At 36.7% G+C, this 20,065-nt stretch overlaps 1 protein-coding gene across 5 annotated transcripts in view; it reads right to left on the bottom strand.

Annotated features, from left to right (window-relative positions):
- The window catches only part of LOC106057761 (nuclear hormone receptor HR96-like), a 355,871-nt gene that overhangs the window by 208,460 nt on the left and 127,346 nt on the right, over positions 1–20,065 (bottom strand). For 2 of the 5 annotated variants that reach the window (XR_008775322.1, XM_056013892.1), the window contains exon 1: positions 11,059–11,411. The exons of 1 other annotated variant lie outside the window; for it this stretch is intronic. Coding sequence is in view for 3 of the 4 variants with exons in the window: in XM_056013892.1 (XP_055869867.1) it covers positions 11,059–11,092 (34 nt within the window). In the remaining variant the exon portion in view is untranslated. Of the gene's footprint in view, positions 1–11,058; positions 11,412–15,051; positions 15,209–20,065 lie in introns of those variants that run through there. 2 more of the 5 variants (XM_056013900.1, XM_056013906.1) reach the window with 2 other exon arrangements.

The following is a 20,065-nucleotide window of genomic DNA, read 5'->3' as shown; positions in this document are numbered from 1 at the left end:
AAATGTCATTATAGTTTACACGGCTATCATCTTGTTTGTGTGTGTGTGAGAAAGATTGAGATTGTTTTCATAAGAATAAATAGATCTAGTGCTTGCTTAACAAACTGGATGTCAGGTTTTCAATTACATAAATGTTTTAAAGATAAGAACAAGTTTGTTTTTTTCTCTCTCAGAGATAAGAGTCACTATGTGAACTAATCTAAACTAACAGTGACTCACTGAATCTCAACATTTTGATTTCTAACTATTAAGGTCACAACGAAACATAAAGCTGTTCCATTTCTCTCGACATTAGTTCAATATGGGAGACATTTCATGGATATTGTCACTATAGAATTACTTCAAAAGTCTACAAATTGTACAAATGTTTACATTTTTCTTCAGTGATCTGAAATAAATATGATTTAAACTTAAGAGGGTGTTGATAAAAAAAAACAAGATAAAAGGAAATAAACCAGACTATGACGAAATACGCACATTTAAGTTCTGATGCACACACACACACACACAAACACAAACATGGAGCGTATGATCAGAACGTGAAGAAGAGACAAAATAAGTCTTTTGATTTCTCATCTTCCAAACATCTCGATGGTACAGGGAGACAAAGTGGCGCATGAAATGTTCTGAGACATAGTAATAAATGTGGCAGCATTAGTGCAGACAAACACACACACACAAACAAACAAACTGAAACATTGTTACCAGAATGTATGCATTAATATCAAGAGATTTAATTACAAGGTAGGAAGACTACGACGCATAAAGCTACTTTGAAGCGAATACAGAGATCACATGTCTAGCTATCTAATTATCAAAACACACAATTTATGTTTTTTTTAACAAATAAAATGAATATTCGAAAAGATGCAATTGGGCAGGGGGTATCGAAAAGTAGCTTTTTAAAAATAAAATGTTAAAGACTCAAGTTACAAAATGTTGAAGACTCAAGTTACAAAATGTTAAATATTTTCATCTTCATAAGTAATTTTGATTTTCGTCTTTCCTAGAACCACTGACTCACTTGGATAGATACACAGTTGCCTGTTCCAATCAACACAATGGCACTTTGACGAAGTCATCTAAACATTTCTGGCTGTGTCCTCTTTCGTGTTTCTTTCTTTATTTACTTTCCGGACAGAACGTTCTCACAAGTCACAAGAATGAAACTTTGATCTACGTCTAGAAGAATGGCCCTAGCTCATTGATGCGCCAACACGAGCTGGAAGCAGACTATAACTAATGCGTCAGATTTACTTAACTCACTAAATATTATTTTATTGAAGGATTCGGGGTCAGCTTGACACCACGAGACGCTTCTACCTGGAATAGTTCAGAGCTCAATATCTTGCCCCATCAAATCGCTCGGCATACTGTGAACCCAGTAGACTTGTGGTCAAGGTTATCTTTCTCTAGTACAAAGTGCATTATACTCGAGAGCAGAGATATCAGACATTAATATCACGTGCATTCCACTACAGAACGTGAGCAGTCACAAAAATAATAATTTCACTCAACCCAAACATAAAGCACAATTTGGTGCAGAGACTGTTTTATTTTAGCCGCCATTACACAAGCAAACATTATATCGAGATAAACTCTTGCTATTAACGCACTGAGATTTCTACAGGTAAATCAAGGCGATGGGGAGGAGTTCTATGAATGGCTTAAAATAAAACTGTAAGAGGGCTAAGGGTATTTGGTGCACATTTCAAAACATGAACTCTTAAAAGGCTGTAGGTGCATATACAATATACACAATTTTGTCTTTCAAAACTTTGATTTATGCTACAAAAAGTGAATGACCACCAAAAGATTAAAACCCGACAAGCTGCATGGTGGCCAAAATGTAAATAAGGCACATGATGTACGGCCGCAAATTATGGTATGACCAACTCAATACATGATCGACTAAATGTATGAGCGCCAAGAAAAACAAAAGCTACAAGAAACCAAAAAGATGTATGTGCTCCACAGACAAATGTGATGTAAGATCATCATGATACGTGAACGTCAAGAGGTATGAGTGTCATGAGGTATGACGGACAGAATGTATGACGGACAGTATGAATGACGGACAGAATGTATGACGGACAGAATGTTTAGCCGACATTTAAAACTTCTACTACTCCTTCGCTTGCTTCAAGTCACGTGTAAATAAATTCGCAGTCAAGTCCAAGAGGGCGCCACTAGTCTTACGATGTCGACGCGAACTCATTATTTATTGTGCTGATAGTAGAAAGATAGGAAACAATTTGAGGCCAGGAATGGACACAGTACTAGATCTAGAGCCTAGCGCCTAGCTACGTTAGCTACTGACTCCTAGTCAAAGATAAATGACAGCGAACTCATTATTTATTGTGCTGATAGTAGAAAGATAGGAAACAATTTGAGGCCAGGAATGGACACAGTACTAGATCTAGAACCTAGCGCCTAGCTACGTTAGCTACTGACTCCTAGTCAAAGATAAATGACAGCGTCTAGTTGAAAGGTCCTCAAACTATTATTTCCTTATACAAATAAGATCCAGGGAAAATGTTTTTGTTTTTTTCTAGTAGAGAAACGCTGTTATTTCTTAATTTAATAAAAAAAAAGAGGGGGGGGGGGGAGGATTCCTATTTCCAAACGTGTAAGTTAGTGCCGCCAAACAAACAGCAAGCGGACTATATGCTGTGTTTCTTTGAAAGGTTTCGCTCCTTGCATAAACCAATGTAGTATTCTTGAGTTGCCTGCAGTGATACTTCACTATAGCGTCCTGGACTTTCTTTCAAAATCTCTTCCAATCTTTACACTTTCTTGACGTTTCCTTATACTGCCTCCCGATTTCTCTATATCGCTTTCTCGTGCTGTTCTATTGTTACTATATTTTATTGATCAAAGAATGTAGACCGGATTTTGGTAGTCAAACGTTACACAAAGATGAGATTTGGATGTGTTAATACATTTATTGTGAAAATCATTTGTAGTTAAATACCAATACTTCCAATAAAAATCAATCAATAATCAATATACTCTAAGATTTTTTTTTAATTGTCGTAGTTTTCATTTTTTAAAAATACTTTCAAAAAGAAAGGTTATCTAACTCCACACTTACAACTATGTATCTCAGTAATGTAGAAGTTATTTCCCTTTTTGATATCAAATAAATAATTGATTACCAGTACTGAATTGACTAATTGGTTACTTTATTTTATTCATGCATTGTCTTCGCCAAGAATAATTGTACAGGTTCAACTTGGTCCGAGAGTGGGTGTGGGAGAAACAGCGTGTTCAAAATATTACAGGACATACAGACAGTTTGAGTTGATATAAGCTTTCGAAAAAAAAACAACTACGAAGAAATATTTTAAAGAAATTTTCTATATTAAATTTTAAATGTAGCATATTCTTAAATCATGTGAGAGAACCCAGTATAGCGCGAGTTGAATTAAGATATTGTTTGGAGTCCCACTGAAAGGGGGGGGGGGGGGGGGAGGCAATACGGGAAGTGGAGCCAAGGGCGTGCTTGTTTGTCTGCAACAATAGGACAGCAGCTGTCATAACGGCTTATGATCTGACCCAGGCCAAAGTCAGACTGAGTCACGCAGAAGTGAAAATGTTGTAACCAATCAATTCCAAGATCTGCTTTACTGTGCATCTACGTTGTATAATAGTAACACAAACATATGGGGGCTTACACCAATAAGACAAAACTAAACAGAAGGGAGAGAGAGAGGAAAGAGGCAGGGAAAAGATAGAGGGGAAGAGAGTGAGAAAGAGATGGAGGAGGGAGAGATTAAGAAGGAGGGACAGATTGAAAAGAGTGAAAGGAAAATGTGAACAGATAGATATAAAAAAGAAAGATATAAAAAAGAAAGTGTACTTTTAACAACTGGGTGACAGATCGTAGAGTTGACGTGTAGGTTCTACAGAATGTGCTGCGTGTTTTGTTTTATAAGAACTTCAAATATTCCAAGTCAAATTACGTCATGCACACCTAATGATACAATAGACCATGATGCTGTTCCTAGACTAAATGATGTAGACTATTGTAGACCCTAAACTAAAAATAAACACTGATACGATTATTTCTAACCATCACTAATTAAAAGTTACCATTCACTACACTAAGGTACAAGCTCATACAATTACGATTCAAAATATGAACTGTGATGTCATTAAATTAGCACGATGACCAAACGTTATCCACCCCCCCCCCCCCCCCGCCGACTTTTCTCACTTCCATTTTACAATTAGCTTTTCATAGGTAAGTGGTTCTCAAAGAAAGTCAATCGGACCCAAATAAAAAGTTCAGGTTTCCCAGGCAGACTCAAACTTGAACTTGCCAGACAAACGCAATGTTTCCTATATATTTCCCATAACCAAATTGTTTGCCTCCCCCCCCCCAATCACCAACTGCATAAAATAACAAATTGTGACTATAAGATGCCTGTCTAGTGTCTATCCTGATACGATTATTGAACAAAACACACAAAAACGTAAACGCACGTGGGAATGTCAGATTTTTTTTAAAGCAAAACTTGACTTCAGAGGAAACAAAAGAAAATGTAAGTTTATAAACAGATTAAGATAGACTCCTACTGACAATGTACATTATATATAGCGAGAATCGAGCACATTGTATGTCTGTATCTTTTTAGAAAAACAATGGGTTTTAGAAACAAAACAAAAAAGGTTGATTCGTAAAAAGTGCAACGGTCTGACAAGCAGAAGTCTAATTGAAATATTTGAGCAAGCGGAACTGAACAAGGAAACAACGAGGCCAATATGTCTTCCAGCCTCACCCAGCCTCTCACACATCAAACATCATTAGATCTAATTGGTTCTGTCACACTCAGAGCTGAATGCCGAAGCAACATATCAATTAGAAATAGACAACACACGCTGCAGTCTAGAGCTCAAAAAACTTTCATTCCAAAAGAAAATAAGTTGGGGGGTAATTAGAGACTTCGTGCTGGGTTTTTTTCCTGCTCGATCTGGAGTTTGTAATGATTTTAAGATACAGCTTACGTGGCACAAAACAAAAAAAGGGGGGGGGGGAGGGCGGATACAAAAATAGGTCAGCTATTATACTGGTAGTATTGTTACAAAAGATCTTTTTTTTTCCTTTAATTTTGTGGCATGGGGGGAAAAAGTAGCGAAGAAATAAAACTTAAATCCTGTTATTGCATCATTCCAGGATTTCTCTAGTTGTATTTTATGTTCTTCTTTTTTTTTTAACAGAATCCTGACCGTAAGGAAGTCGGACATGGTGATACTCGAGTGGAAAATTTGATAGGACAGTTTGGTTCGTTGTGTGGTGGGCTGCTAAAGGCGTGGTGGTCCAATGGTACTACAGGCATTATGTGTTATACAATCATTGTGTGGTGGGCTGCTAAAGGCGTGGTGGTCCAATGGTACTACAGGCATTACGTGTTCTACATTTATTTAATGTTAGAATTCCCTGATAGCTCGTCAGTAGGACAACTTTGGAAGTCGTACGATCTTGACCATGTCTATTTTTTTTATATTTAAAAAACAATGCCATAGGATGTGGCATGAAATAGTCTAATATTCAGTAGTGTGTCAAAATAACCCCCCTTTCTCTCATCCAAAACGCTATTGTGGGTTAGGCAAGACTAAAAGAAACCCAGACAAGAAGAGTTTGATAGAGTTCAATAGAATGTTCATGACAAATTGATCACAAATTAGTACTGATGTTTTTGTGGTTACTTGACAAATGCGAACTACAACTATCCACTCTATAGGTATGACAATTATAAAGAAATCTTTGAATTTCCCTTTTCTTTGTTCTCTTACTTCAAAGAAGTTTTGATTTTTTTTAAATTCATTCTAAATGGGAGACTTTCTCAGACTTTAGAAGAAATAAAGTTTAAAAAAGGTTTAAAGCTGTCAGTGTGATTGTGGGTCAGTGGACTCAACATATTCAGGTTTGAAAACAAAAGTGAGCAGTAAACCTTCTGGACCTGTGTCCGGTGCTGAGTGATAGCGTGCTAGTCTGACCATGTCTTAAGATAAGCGACTTAACAAATGCAGCGGGAAAAGCAGACTTGTCTTTTTTACCGCTCTTGTCCACGAGACCATCACGTACAGTCCGGAAATCTGATCCACAGTCAACAAAACAGAACTCACAGTGTGCTTTTAAGTCCAGGCTGTCGTCTGCAGCAGGACGCAGTGGCCAGGACATCCGCGACAGCTTAGGCTACGTGTGTTGGTATAGTTGTAAATATGCTGTAGTGTATATGTATATATCAAAATAAACATTGAACATGAGTACTCTCAGAATTATATCAAGTTGAGTGCATCCTTTGAAGTTTTTTTTAGAATACTTTCAGCTAAGCTGGGTTTTTTTTTTTTTGTTTGTTCTGGCCATTAATTGACCACTTATTCATCTAGACGTCTAGAATCTCTAGACGTAACCCCGTCACAGCAGCATTCAAGAGATCTCATCAACTTCACTTGGGCGAAGATACACATCAAGAAAAATGTATCATCTTCAACTATATCTCACTGTTTTAGTTTCACAAAGCTTATACTCACTTCATCTTCAACTATATCTCACTGTTCTAGTTTCACAAAGCTTATACTCACTTCATCTTCAACTATATCTCACTGTTTTAGTTTCACAAAGCTTATATTCACTTCATCTTCAACTATATCTCACTGTTCTAGTTTCACAAAGCTTATACTCACTTCATCTTCAACTATATCTCACTGTTCTAGTTTCACAAAGCTTGTATTCACTTCATCTTCAACTATATCTCACTGTTCTAGTTTCACAAAGCTTATACCCACTCCGTCTGTCAAGTAAACATTTAGCACACGTTATTTGTTCCATACTTGGATCACGTTGAAACTTTGCAACAATTATTCATTGTTATTAACAAATAATAAAATAATCAGTGTAAATTAATTAATTTTGTTAGACATAGAAAAGGGAAATAAATATTACAGTATTGAATATATGGCTGTAAATGTGCAGTTCTTTCTCTGATATAAACTTTGTTGTTGCTTTTTTTTTTATTTTGCTTATTTTTTAATAGATTTAAATCTAATTTAATTTGAGTATCTTTATTACACCACATCGGCTATGATTAGCTAAGATTTTTTTTTCTGCCTTGAAATTCAGTTTTGTTAAGATATTATATCTTTCAAATATTTTTCTTTCATTTCACCTAAATTCACGTGAAGAAGTGGATCACACAGTTCACCAAGTATTGCTTGTATTATGGCACAACTTCATTTGTTGCTATGGAATTTGTGAAAAATGTGACCAGAACAAAAATGTGGCACTTAGGCTATTCTTATCGAATATAGACATTATTGAACGTGGGCCTTATCGAATATAGACATTATTGAACCTGGGCCTTATCGAATATAGACATTATTGAACCTGGGCCTTATCGAATATAGACATTATTGAACCTGGGCCTTATCGAATGAGGATAATGTTATCAAATGTGGACCTTACCGAATGTGGACCTTATTGAATGTGGACTACACAATTACCAACGGTGAGATTTTTTTGATTTATCACAGGGTATGCAGTTTTAAAGGCATACGACTGATTGAATCAAAAACATGAAAGGGAATTAATTTTGTTCATTTATGAATATTTTAGGTATAGTGTTCATTCCATTAAGGACAAGCAGAAGATGGTATTAACTCTATTGTAGAATACAGCTTCTGGGTGTATGTTTGGGAAATCCTTTAATTTCATTGAAATACATTCAAAAAATGGGATCGATTAAACTTGAAAAATGTTACTGGCTGGGTACCAATGACCTACTGATAATAATAGTATCAAATAATTACGCGAATACATTTCATAATACAACCTAATCAATGTTAGTGTGTTTTGCTTTAATGAGTCGACACCCCACCCTCTTCCACACACACAGACATCCAATTCATCAAAACCACAACAACTACCACAACACCACCAAAAGGCCAATTCAAGCAAACCATTTCAACAAACGTTTATGACACGTTTCAAATGACACATCAACCAAATTCCACTTGGCAAACTTCTCTCGAAACAGCCAAATTGTTCTCTTCCTGTGCCTGCCAAGGTTTAATTAAAGAATCCTTACACACCGTCGGCACACCTGGCACTATGCTCTCTCTCTCTCTCTCTCTCCCCCTCTCTACCAGACCTTCAACTGTCATACAATTCCACTGATGCATCCAAACAGTCTGTAAAATTAAGATTCCATCTTTTCTTCACGGAAAAAAAAAAGTATTCCGCTATAAAAGAAAAAAAAAAACTACATATAACGAGGCTGCTTTCCCTGCGTCTTTTCGCTCTGTATCCAAGATCTGGTCAAATGATTTAACGCGTCAGTGTGCGCCTGTTACACGCAGGGGCAGTAAAAAGAACATGGGGGTATGGGGGCGATCATTAGATTAAATTTGATTCGATTTGTTCAACTGATAAATGGACAGGATGGAAATATAGCGTACAAGGAACAAGAGAGAAATAGAAAGTCGTATTGAGCCAAAACAACGCTTCTCATAATATGACTTAGAGGAGGTAACTTTAATGGCCAATATGAATCTATTTACCCAAACAAACTTACAGAATACATGGAACCAAAGGGGAGTATTCCATGGTGGCTCTGGCCGCCCTTACAGTGAATATAAAATTAAGCGACTGGCTATTTTCTTCTCTATTCTTTTTCTTTAATGAACTAACGTAATTTAAAACGTTTTGTTTTCATCTCACCACATATAGATTGAAGATTATCATACTCTAGGTAATTCACAGTGTGTTTGTTTGTACTTATATCGAGATTTATAATTTCATTCTCGATCTATAGTGCTAAAGAAAGTGCATACATGTATCATAGGTTTTAAAAATGCATATTTATTACTTGTGTGGATGTAAAGTCATGTATAACATACACCAAGAAAACCATGTCAATTTATAAATCTGTCTCAATTTTTTTTAATGTATAGAAAATATCAAGATACTAACAATCATGAACCCACCCACCCCCTCCCTTTTTATGATGACTAGATTAGCTTATATTTGATGTGAAGATTTTGGCGTAAGGTGATGAACTTTGTAAGGCGGCTCAGAAGGTGGGCGCATATCTCCACTAAAATACGATGCGCTTGTATAATGCCATTTGAAACTGGAAATATTGAATGTCTTTAGGTTTAAGTAGCTTTGAATCTCGACAATTTAGTCAAATAAATTTAATTAGAATGCTCTCTAATTTGTTTTCAATCAATGTTTGTATGTTCCCTCCAAGCTCCAGATTAATTAAGCTTGGGTCTACGATCTAATAATTGTTTTGTTTTTAAACTTCTATTCAGGACACGATCTGGGGATTCTGACTTTCCTCAAGAGTCAATATATCAATCTCATTTACGTATAAATTGTCCAGTGTTAGGTTTTATTATAATTTTATATTGTGGCGCAAATGAGAGAAAGCGGAGCCCAGAGGTTTTGCAGAAACTACCGCCCTAATCGTAGAAATTATTGCGATACAGTGAATCACGTTTCTAGTATCTGACATACAGCAAGTATTTAGTATCTAACATTGGCTTAGATATTGTCCATCTTGCGAAAATGGGCGCACTGACCGGGAATATCTCAAACTTCCAAGCCAGAGCTTCTAAAGGAACCTTTCATTCGTAACAGTCTACCTGAAGACAACGAAAGGTTAAGTGAGGTCGACCAAATACGTCGTCTCACCTCTAGACTTTAGACTCGATCTTTACTCGCGTCTTAACTAGATATATGATTGTATATTATAATAATAATAACAATAATAATAATCTTTATTGTCCGTATGGAAATTCGTCTTACAATTAGTGCATTACACCAAACAAAAAACATTATAACTATAAGAAACCAAAGTGTACATTCACACCAGACTCACTCATAATTTACATGTGACAAAGTTTATATCAGATTGTTCTTATTTAATGATTTGATTGCCAGGGGAACAAAAGAGTTTTTGTGTCTTGTATCTCTTTTGTGATGGTAAAATCACAAAATCCTGACACAAAGGGTGATTCTTTATTTCGAGGATCTTGTTAGCTTTTTAATAAATGTTTGTCTCAAACAACTGCCCAAATGGGGTGTTTGTTTGTTTTTTTTTTGCCAATGATTTTACCAGCAGCATTTAGGATTCTATAAAGTTTATTTTTATTTTTAATGCTCAGATTGCCATACCAGGCAGTGATAGGCCCTATGTGTGTAATAACAAGATCTCTGCGTGTGTAGCGCTTGGGTTGATTAGAGATTTTATTTGAGAATGCCTTGAGTTTAAGATTATCTTTAACCATTTCATTAGATGCACAATCTTTCAGAGGAAAAAAAGGAGATCTTTGTACCGATACAACTATTGCATTGACCCAACAATAAAATTTAAAATCAGAGTAAAGACATTTTAGAGTCCACCCATTCTTTAATTGGTATCTGACATCTGCTACAATGTCATTAATTGTTGGCAAGAACCACAGCCAATCACCTGACCTGTCCCAACGCGGCCACTGACCTCTTGATCTAAACTTTAAATTATTAATAATAAAATCCAAATCTACGTCCGACCGAAATTAGCACTGAGGATCATTTATAGATTCTGGAGCTTCGAGCTCTAACCTTTACTTTCACACATTGGCAGCCAATTAATCTAGATCTAGATTGACTATTAGGATTCATTGCTAGTAGATCTAGAAATAGGATGTAGATTTACGTAATGGACATTTCATACTCTAGAACCAGAGTAGATCAAGATCTAACTATGTTTAGACAGTTTGGTGTAGAGACTAGATAGAAGGTTTCTCGTAGGTTTCCCTTGCACAGAATGAACTAGCTGTAGATCTAGGTTATGTATATACTTTTTTTAAAATAAGGAATGTTTTAGAATTATTTATGTGGATGTCAGCTGTTTGGAATAGCAAGTGAAGTATAACTGGATTATAACACTAATATCCTCTTTATCCCCCCGTTCCATATCTATAAGTTGGTACTGTTGCTAATATGCTACTAGATTATCTAGCGATGTAGATGAAGAGGCAGCAATACAACACTGAACTACTCACCGTGTTGATAGTTCCTCTGGGACGAGCGAATCATGTCAAGAACATCAGTTCCAAAATAAAAATGGGTAATAACTGCACACTGACTACTCCAAAGTGAAAAGGCACAAAACGTTGGTCTAGAATTTTCTTGGTACAATCCACAAAATACAACACAATTTAAATTTAGATCTAGACTCGGCTAGACCAAGTAAAACAGAACAAAAGCGAAACTTTTTAATTTTTTTTTTTGTTTTTAAGGTACACGAATCGACCTTTCTAAATAAAAACACAGCGCATACACTCAACAAAGGTAAAACTACTGGGTTGGTGCATTCAACACTGGCAGTGACGCGATCATGAGAAAGGGGGGGGGGGAGGGGAAAAGGAAAATAAAAAATTTCTTATCTACACACACACGCCGTTGAGAACGAGAGAGAGAGAGAGACACCGTACACATCAGCCACTTGACCTACATTTGTTATCTGCAGTGTGAAGCTCGACGTGTCGGTGAAGTCTAGTGTGTCATCAAGCCGATAGACCGACAGACGGTAGGATGTAACACAGAATAGGATAACAATAACAAGAAACTAATAAGTAATTATGGCAATAAAATGATAGAATTAAAGGTCAGAAGAAATAGTGCACGACACACGCACACACACAAACCAACATTATGTCAACTAAATCCAGTTCTTTGGCTTTTCGGCCTAGACCAATATTTGTTTGTTTTAAGTTTCACTTCTGCTTCTAGTAATAAGATTGGTGTAAACAGCTTATCTAGTCCATGGCCTCGCGTAAAGGGCTAACAGAAGAATTTTCATCCAGTTTTGCGTTTTAAAAAAAAAAAAAGAACACGTCAAGGTCCTAACTTCTTAACCCTTGAACTTTAACCCTTAGCCACGTGACTTCCTACACAATATTTATATAGCCTACACAGCAGACGCCGAAGAAGAGAAAAGAAAAAAAAAGGGAGGCGAAAGAAAAACAATTTGACGGTAGGACTTGGGGGGGGGGCATAAAACACACACACACACACAAAAGGAGAAAGATAAATGTGTTTAAATTTCATATTGAAATCTGGATAAATCGAATGCCAGACGAGAGGGAAGGGTGTCATTGACGCCGAGCAATGGTTGCGAGCACTGAATCAATAGATCTGTTACGGCCGGCGTCGCTGGTGAATGGCAAAAGTTTACCAGACCAAATATTTAACAAACGCTGCCTCCAGTTAATGAAGGCAAATCTGTCAAGTGGGGGAGAGGACACCGGAGGCCAAGGGGCTCCAAAGGCCCGAGGCTTCTAATTCTTGTATCTTCTTTTTTTTTAACCGCTTTCCAGTTCCCTTTAATATATATCTTGTAATGTTTAGATAATACTCCATCGACGTATTTCTGATCTACAACCACAGCACAATCTATGCATGGAACCTTCTTTTGGAGTTCCTCTATCAATATTTATTGTATGTTTTCAATGCTGTGGTATATAGTTAGCAAATAATCGTATCTAGGAGATGGGGCTATTGACAGATGATTTGCGTTTCTAATTGTATACTAGAAGTTTCTAGAGATCAAATCTCGATTTCTACTTTGTCACATGATCCATTTCTACTTTGTCACGTGATCCATTTCTACTTTGTCACGTTGTCACGTTAGCCATTTCTACTTTGTTATGATATCCAGTTATTGTGTCACGTGATCCATTTCTACTTTGTCACGGGATCCATTTCTACTTTGTCACGTTGTGTACGTTGTCACGTCAAATCTCGATTTCTACTTTGTCACGTGATCCATTTCTACTTTGTCACGTGATCCATTTCTACTTTGTCACGTTGTCACGTTAGCCATTTCTACTTTGTTATGATATCCAGTTATTGTGTCACGTGATCCATTTCTACTTTGTCACGTGATCCATTTCTACTTTGTCACGTGATCCATTTCTACTTTGTCACGGGATCCATTTCTACTTGTCACGTTGTGTACGTTGTCACGTTAGCCATTTCTACTTTGTTATGATATCCAGTTATTGTGTCACGTGATCCATTTCTACTTTGTCACGTGATCCATGTCTACTTTGTCACGGGATCCATGTCTACTTTGTCACGGGATCCATTTCTGCTTTGTCCAATGTTTGAGCTGTTGTTGCTTCCCTCCCACCCACTCCCCTTTTTTGTCCACCCCAATAGATTCGAGGCCATGAACGATTGTACCCTCTAGTGCCAGGAACGTAGGTTAATCAAACCGGCTCTCTCTATCATAAAGAACTTTTGTAAGATTAGCAACAGCGTGATCCTTCAAGGAATTTATACACTCATTACACTGCTCTATATAACTGTTCTACATGTTTCGGATGTTCCTTCAGAATTGAAGATTATTACATCCTAGCACAAACATCCGTGTGATGGGCGCAGGCATGATTCGAACCCAGGACCTTCAAGACCACCAAACCACGGTCCAGAGTTCACATCACTCGACCACGCAGCCAAACAGATGTTAAGTGAAAAGGTCGTTAGGTCTTGGATATGCATTCAAGTAACTATGCACCGAGTATCAATGAAACCAGTAACACAAGGAGTTACCTCCGACGAGTCTGGAGGAAGTTTGGTGGTAGACAGTCCGTAGTTTGTTTACATAATTAAAAGATGTTGACAAGCTGGGGAGCTTTGCTCGCAAGATCATTAATTGAATGGGTGGGGGTGGGGGGAGGTCCCCTGACTTTTATCTAAGGGCCATAACCCGCTCACGCGCGCCAGTCAGTCCGAAAAACAGAAAGATCTGGAACAGTTATCTCCTTAGCTGTCATAGGCACTCTGTCAACACAGCGACATGCCCGGTGTCTGTGCTGTTGCTAATCTGATATGTATTCAGCTATCTATCTAGCCCGTGGCCTGGATACCAAGTCTGCTGCTCTAAGCAGGGCAATATAAACACATAGTAATGAGAGAGAAAATGTAAGCCCAACATGTTTCACGTGGTAATCAATCAGTGGATCCCCCATCCAAGCGCTGTGGTGGCTGCTAGGGGAAAGGGGACGTCGTAGGGGACACTACTACCGATCGTAATATAATTCCGTGTTATCTTTCTTGAATAAACGCCGCTACTGGTAGAACAACATACAATGTCCTTCGTCACTAATTCAAGGAAACCGAAACTAAACAGGTATCTAATTTCCAGTATATATGACAATGTTAAACAGTATAGGCCTGATTTTGAAATTGCAGAGTATATCGACAAATCAGTTAAAACAATTAACTTGACAGTCAGTGTTTAGGTCCTAGCTTCCAGGACGTTTTTCCACCCGTAGAATCTTGATTTCAACGGGTCCATTTCAATTCTGGGTTTAAAAAACAAAGACTTAAAGACATCTTGATGATTCACTCCAAGGCCGAGGACAAAGACTTAAAGACATCTTGATGATTCACTCCAAGGCCGAGGAGAGTTGTCCAGAAGTCACAAACCAAAAGGTGACTATCAGGAGCCCATGGAATTACGTAAGCGTGCAGTAGTGGAGGTTGCTAAGAAAACCCAGCTGAAATAAAAATAAAACCCAACTTAGAAAGAAACAGCTGAGATATCAACGATTTCCAATCAACAATCTAACCTTCACAAACAATGAACACAATATTTATATGCTATAGTTTCGCCAATTTGGAGAGATAAAACAGAAAAGAAAAGAAAAAGAAATTTATATATAAGCTAATAAAAAAAAAAGATTTGACTAAATCTAGATGTCCTGATCGCTACACCATTGTTCAAACCAACTAAACTTTTTTTTAAAAAAAAAAGGGTATCCCTTGATCTTTGTAGTGTTTGATTCGCACCATCAAGAATTAATGTTACATTACACACTGATCATTTTTCCTGAAAAATCAACTAAAATCTAGACATACAAACGTTTCTGCGGATAGGCCAGGTTAGGCCAATTCTGTTCACGATTAACCCAGAAATCATTAAGAAAAACAAACAAAAACAAAAACCAGTAGGCCTACACTTGTAGGAGATCTGAATAGAGTCTTACCTCTGACAATCATAAAGTTTATTAACGGGGAAAGAGAGAACTTAGGATTTGGACGAACATGTTGTTGACTTTCAGTATAGATCTGTGTTTATGTCCATGTATGGCACCCAAAAAAAGTGAATACACATTTATTGCATTCATATCTGCACTTTTTAAAATAGTTCTTTGAAAAAGTCTGGCCGAAGAGGATGTCCTCGAAATATTGTTATCCAAAGAGGTCAATTCTGGGAAACAGACGGTTTGGGTTTACCCTGAAATAATGTCTTCTGAACCACGTACGGCCATTGAGATACTTTATTGGGATTTCCCTGAAATAATGTTATCGAGAAAACATTTAGCTAGAGGAGAAGCTATCTCAATGTCCTCTCTAAATATTCGTCACATTCCGTATTCATTTAATCTGGTAGTGCTACTGTCTACCCCCTTTTTAGAAATGACTAAAGATTCTACTTCTATCGAGATCGCTATTGTGAAGAGATTCACTTCTCTATCAGCTTGATCTAGCTTATAATTTCTTTATGTCTTCAACTATCTAATGTGGTGTCAATCTGTGGTAAAAAGTTCAAGTAGTCTGCGCCAAAGATTAAATCACCAAGCACATTTTTCAACATTAAGTTTGATGGATCTAGATGGTCTTTGAAAAACACTTGACCTGTCCACATTGATAACTAGGACATTTGTGCTTCAAATCATTACGAGTGACAAGTTTGGTGTAAATGTTTTGTGACTAGTAATAGTTCTTACTTCTGAAGTTTTAAGTTAATAATATAAGAAAGTTCCCCATTTCAGACCTAGAGATCTATAGGGCAAATGATGTCAACGTCATCTGTGTCTATGGCCAAGGTCCAACTGTCTGCGCTTGACAACATATACAAGTTGGTCTAATCTCTCTTTCTAGATCATATCGAATAGTTAACCCCTTTATAAAAATTAGAACTCTTTAAATAAGAACTGAAACAAAGTAAGGTCTTATTTTGAGTTTAATTTATAGACACATTGTACCACGATGTAATGGTCTAAGTCATTATGGCACATGCGAATACTTAAATTAAACGTTCTATAATTAACTTATTAGATTTTCTAAGGAGGTTGGGACACATTTGAATATGGAAAGTTAATGTACTAAGAATTAAGGTCATGATTAGGGCAAACAAATAAATGGGTAAGGAGGCAAGTGTGTTCTCTCGCTTTTTCTTCGTCCACATCGTCTCAGCAACAGTTAGATAGACCTTAAGCTGTTCAGCTATGCATAAATAATGTGAATTAGATTTGAGACAAACTTTTTTTTCTCCACAAATTAATTGAGAAACCAAACACCAGGTATTACATTATACATCACCCCCCCGCCCTCCCAACTTTCTATTTTATTTTTAAAAAATGTGTTTTCAGTTTTTTGCTAACAATGAGACATGTTGTTGCTAGAGGCCACGCAGACATCACGCACGAGATCTATTTTCATTTTCTTTCTCTGGTGTCGAGTCAAAGAATTTCTGTGCAACAGTGAAGCATATTGCCAAGTGAACAAAGCAGCTCTTCACATATTGAGACAATGGGAGGATTACGATCACAATACACACCTTTGATACGTATTTGACAAGCTATTTTTAAAGTCATAAGGAAATATGAACAGCTTTTATCCTCTTTATATGCAAACATTTTTTTTAGTAGCTAACCCTATGTATCAATACAATAGTCAGATAAACGCCTTCAAGAAAGAAAATCATTACATCTTTGTCCTGGTCTACAAACCTATTGCAAGGGGACGGAATAACGAAACTTAGAATAAATATGTTCATTTTTTTTTCTTTCATTTTTTTTGTAATAACAAGAAAAAGAATTAAAAAAATAAAAATAAGACAAAACTTTCTTTACACATCTCAAAACGCGATTATTTAGCTCTTAATAACTAATTAAAGTTAGATTTAAACAAATGAAACATCTTTTACCCCCCCCCCCTAAATAGTCGTAAGCGAGCAATTCTCGTATGTATGTATGTATGTATGTATGTATGTATGTATGTATGTATGTATGTATGTATGTATGTAAATGTAAATTTAATTTCGAAAACGACTCTAACGATTTTCTTTAAAATTTCAAGGTATGTGAATATTAATGAGAAAAAAATTCTCAACTCATTGGCCACATCGGGAAAATTCGAGGTCGACCGTTATAACGGTTTGAAAATGTCTCATTATCGAAAAATAAATTTTGGCTAGAATGTTTTATGAATGAAGTTTTTTTCCATGACGTCAAAGGGAATAAAAAAAACTTGACACCGCTTACGTCACTAGACTCACAGCAGTACACTAAAACATTTCTTCGCAAACAAGAACTAGTTTTAATGAATCAATTGGCGTAATTAAACATTTGCGCACCATCTTTTTGTAGATTGATCTTTTGCTTAACTATGGAAGAAAAATAATGAAATTAAATTTGTCGATGTTGTCAATAATTATTGTCCTTTAAAGGCTTTATAAATTGTTTACACTTTAATTGCTTACACCCGTAGGTAGCTTTTACTTTGTTATTATTTTTCTGGTGAATTACTGCAATGTGATCAAGCTTCGAAGTCTACTGTCCCATACCAAAAACATAGGAAATGGTCAAAACAAAGCTTATCTATGCCTTACTTGTACACACTGAACATGATAACCAGGGCCGGCCCTAACATTGGCGGGGTCCTATGTGAAATGGATCAGGGTAGGGATAAGGATAATAAGTGAAAATAAAGATTTTGTTTTAGAAAATAAATTCGTCTTTACATTACATTTTTATTAAATGAAAGCTGACGATGTCGTTTTTTTTTTATCACGCGTAGGATTAGCGTTTACCTTATTAACTGACACCCCAAAATAACAATTTTATCTATTTTAAGGACATTTTGATGAGTTTCAGGAGATTTCCAGGAGCTCCTTGAAAACAAGGAGACCAGGGGAACCCTATTATAAGTTATAATGGTTTAATTTAATAGGTTACACCTAGGATTAGCGCGGGACTTATGAAGGTCGGGGAAGTCATGTTCCAGAAGTCACCCAATAAAACCTACTCAACCCAAATATCACCGCGCATAGGAATCCCTTAACGTGGCAGATGACTTCACATATCTGGCAAGCATAGTATCAAATGACGTATTGCTTTAAAGGGAGGATGACATGTGATCAGGGATAGTCGTGCTTTTAGAAGCCTCCCAGGGAGAGTGTGGCGAAATAAATCGCTCCGCCTGTCTACAAAAAAAATCTGTGTCTACCAAGCAGTGGTTCTCTCAACCTCTCTTTGTGGATCGGAGACATGAGTACTTTATAGAAAGCAACTAACGCCTTCACCAAAGATATTTGCTCACCATCATGGACATAGGGTGGCAAGACCGCATAACAAACAGCGATATTCTTGCGAAATGGTATGAACTTCCTATAAACCGACAGTCACGCAGGGCATGGCACTTTTTTTTTAGTGAGCTGAAAGGGGGTCGGGTAACAGAGATGCCCCACCATAACGCTTCTTTGGAATACTAACGCGATGTTTTTAAGTCTCTAAGGAAAAAATGTGCTATTTTACTTTGTTACAAGGTGCACGTTTTACCCAATACCGTAGAGACTTTGCATCACTTGATGCTTCGAGCTAAAGCCATAATGAATATACTAATTGCAATATTAAATGTCAGAACGCAAACACTTACACTGCAAAGACTTTCTTCCAAACCAATAATAATTAAAAAAATATTCCCAAAATGACTTCGGGTATTTATCCTTCCTTAACAAATTCTTCATCCGAGCGAGACTCGGTCACCTGGTACTCATGGTTAAATCTACTAGACTTTATAAGATTCCAATGATTTGCCTTTAGATCTAGACTTAAAATTAGACTTAAAATTAGACTTAAAATTTTCCTTATCGTTCATTATAAACTCTTCAATGAAAAATACCGGAAGACGTATAGTTTGTCCAAGTTAAAGATTTTCTAATTCCCTAGCCATATTTAAATAATTATTTTCTTTTTATACTTTGAAAAATTACAACGGTCAAGCTAGATTATTCCCAGAGTAGCCAATGGGCTTGTAATTCTTATCTTAATGATAAAAAAATAACTGTATTTTTTAAGGAAAATCGTTAGAGCCGTTTTCGAGAATAGAGTTATTGTAATAATAATGACTGTCTTTGATTCCGAAAATTAAGGATGACTGCAGTGTTTTACATGAACACGCAAACCCAGTAGAAACCTGCATATTTGTCAACATCTGATGCAAAAAAAGCCATTGTCCGCCTGTGGTCAATATGTTTTCTATAAAACGTATCGTCTTCTGCGCATGTCTTCTTCAAGGGCTTTTCTTTTGGCCTTTTATGGATCTATGTTTCCCTAGGCCTTTGCGAGATCTCACTATATTCACTTTTGATGTACCACAAATATATTAGTGGAGTTTCAAAGAAAAGAAGTATTACCAGGATATTATCTTATTTACATAACTTGCATATTGTCAGTAAGTACGCGTGTAGTGTCGTATATTGCGTATTTGAGCCAGTGCAGTATCTCACAGTCACACACACACACAGCAAGTGTGATCTCACTACATACTTTATTTAATTTCTCTAATCAGACCAATACATTGCGGGGACATTTACATCTCTGACACGCAAGTCACGGGACTCATCGCTTGCAAGAAATCGTCCAATCCAATTGCACCCATACTCCGCGGCCTCATTAGGCACTGTGAGCAGAAGTGTCGACGAAAAGCAAAGCGTCGTGTGCAAGATATGGTCCGCAGACCGTATACTGTTAGGATCACTGGTATTTTAGTTACTTACTTGTTACGGACTGTGTGTGTGTATATATACTGAAGTGGTAGTACAATGAGGATTCTATTTTTAGACAACGGATGGAATGCTTGTAACTATTTATAAACTAAAAGTGCGCTATTTAAAAAGACGAGATGCTTGTGTAGACTAGAAGGCGAGATCAAGTATATTTCAGTGAGTCGAGTGGAGGTGACTGGAAATCTTCGAACATCCTTTGATTACAT

The sequence above is a fragment of the Biomphalaria glabrata genome, chromosome 1 (assembly GCF_947242115.1).
Source record: "Biomphalaria glabrata chromosome 1, xgBioGlab47.1, whole genome shotgun sequence".
In the NCBI taxonomy this organism is placed as follows: Eukaryota; Metazoa; Mollusca; class Gastropoda; family Planorbidae; genus Biomphalaria; species Biomphalaria glabrata.
Note: the sequence above shows the minus strand (reverse complement) of the source record. Positions and strands in the feature narration are given on the sequence as shown.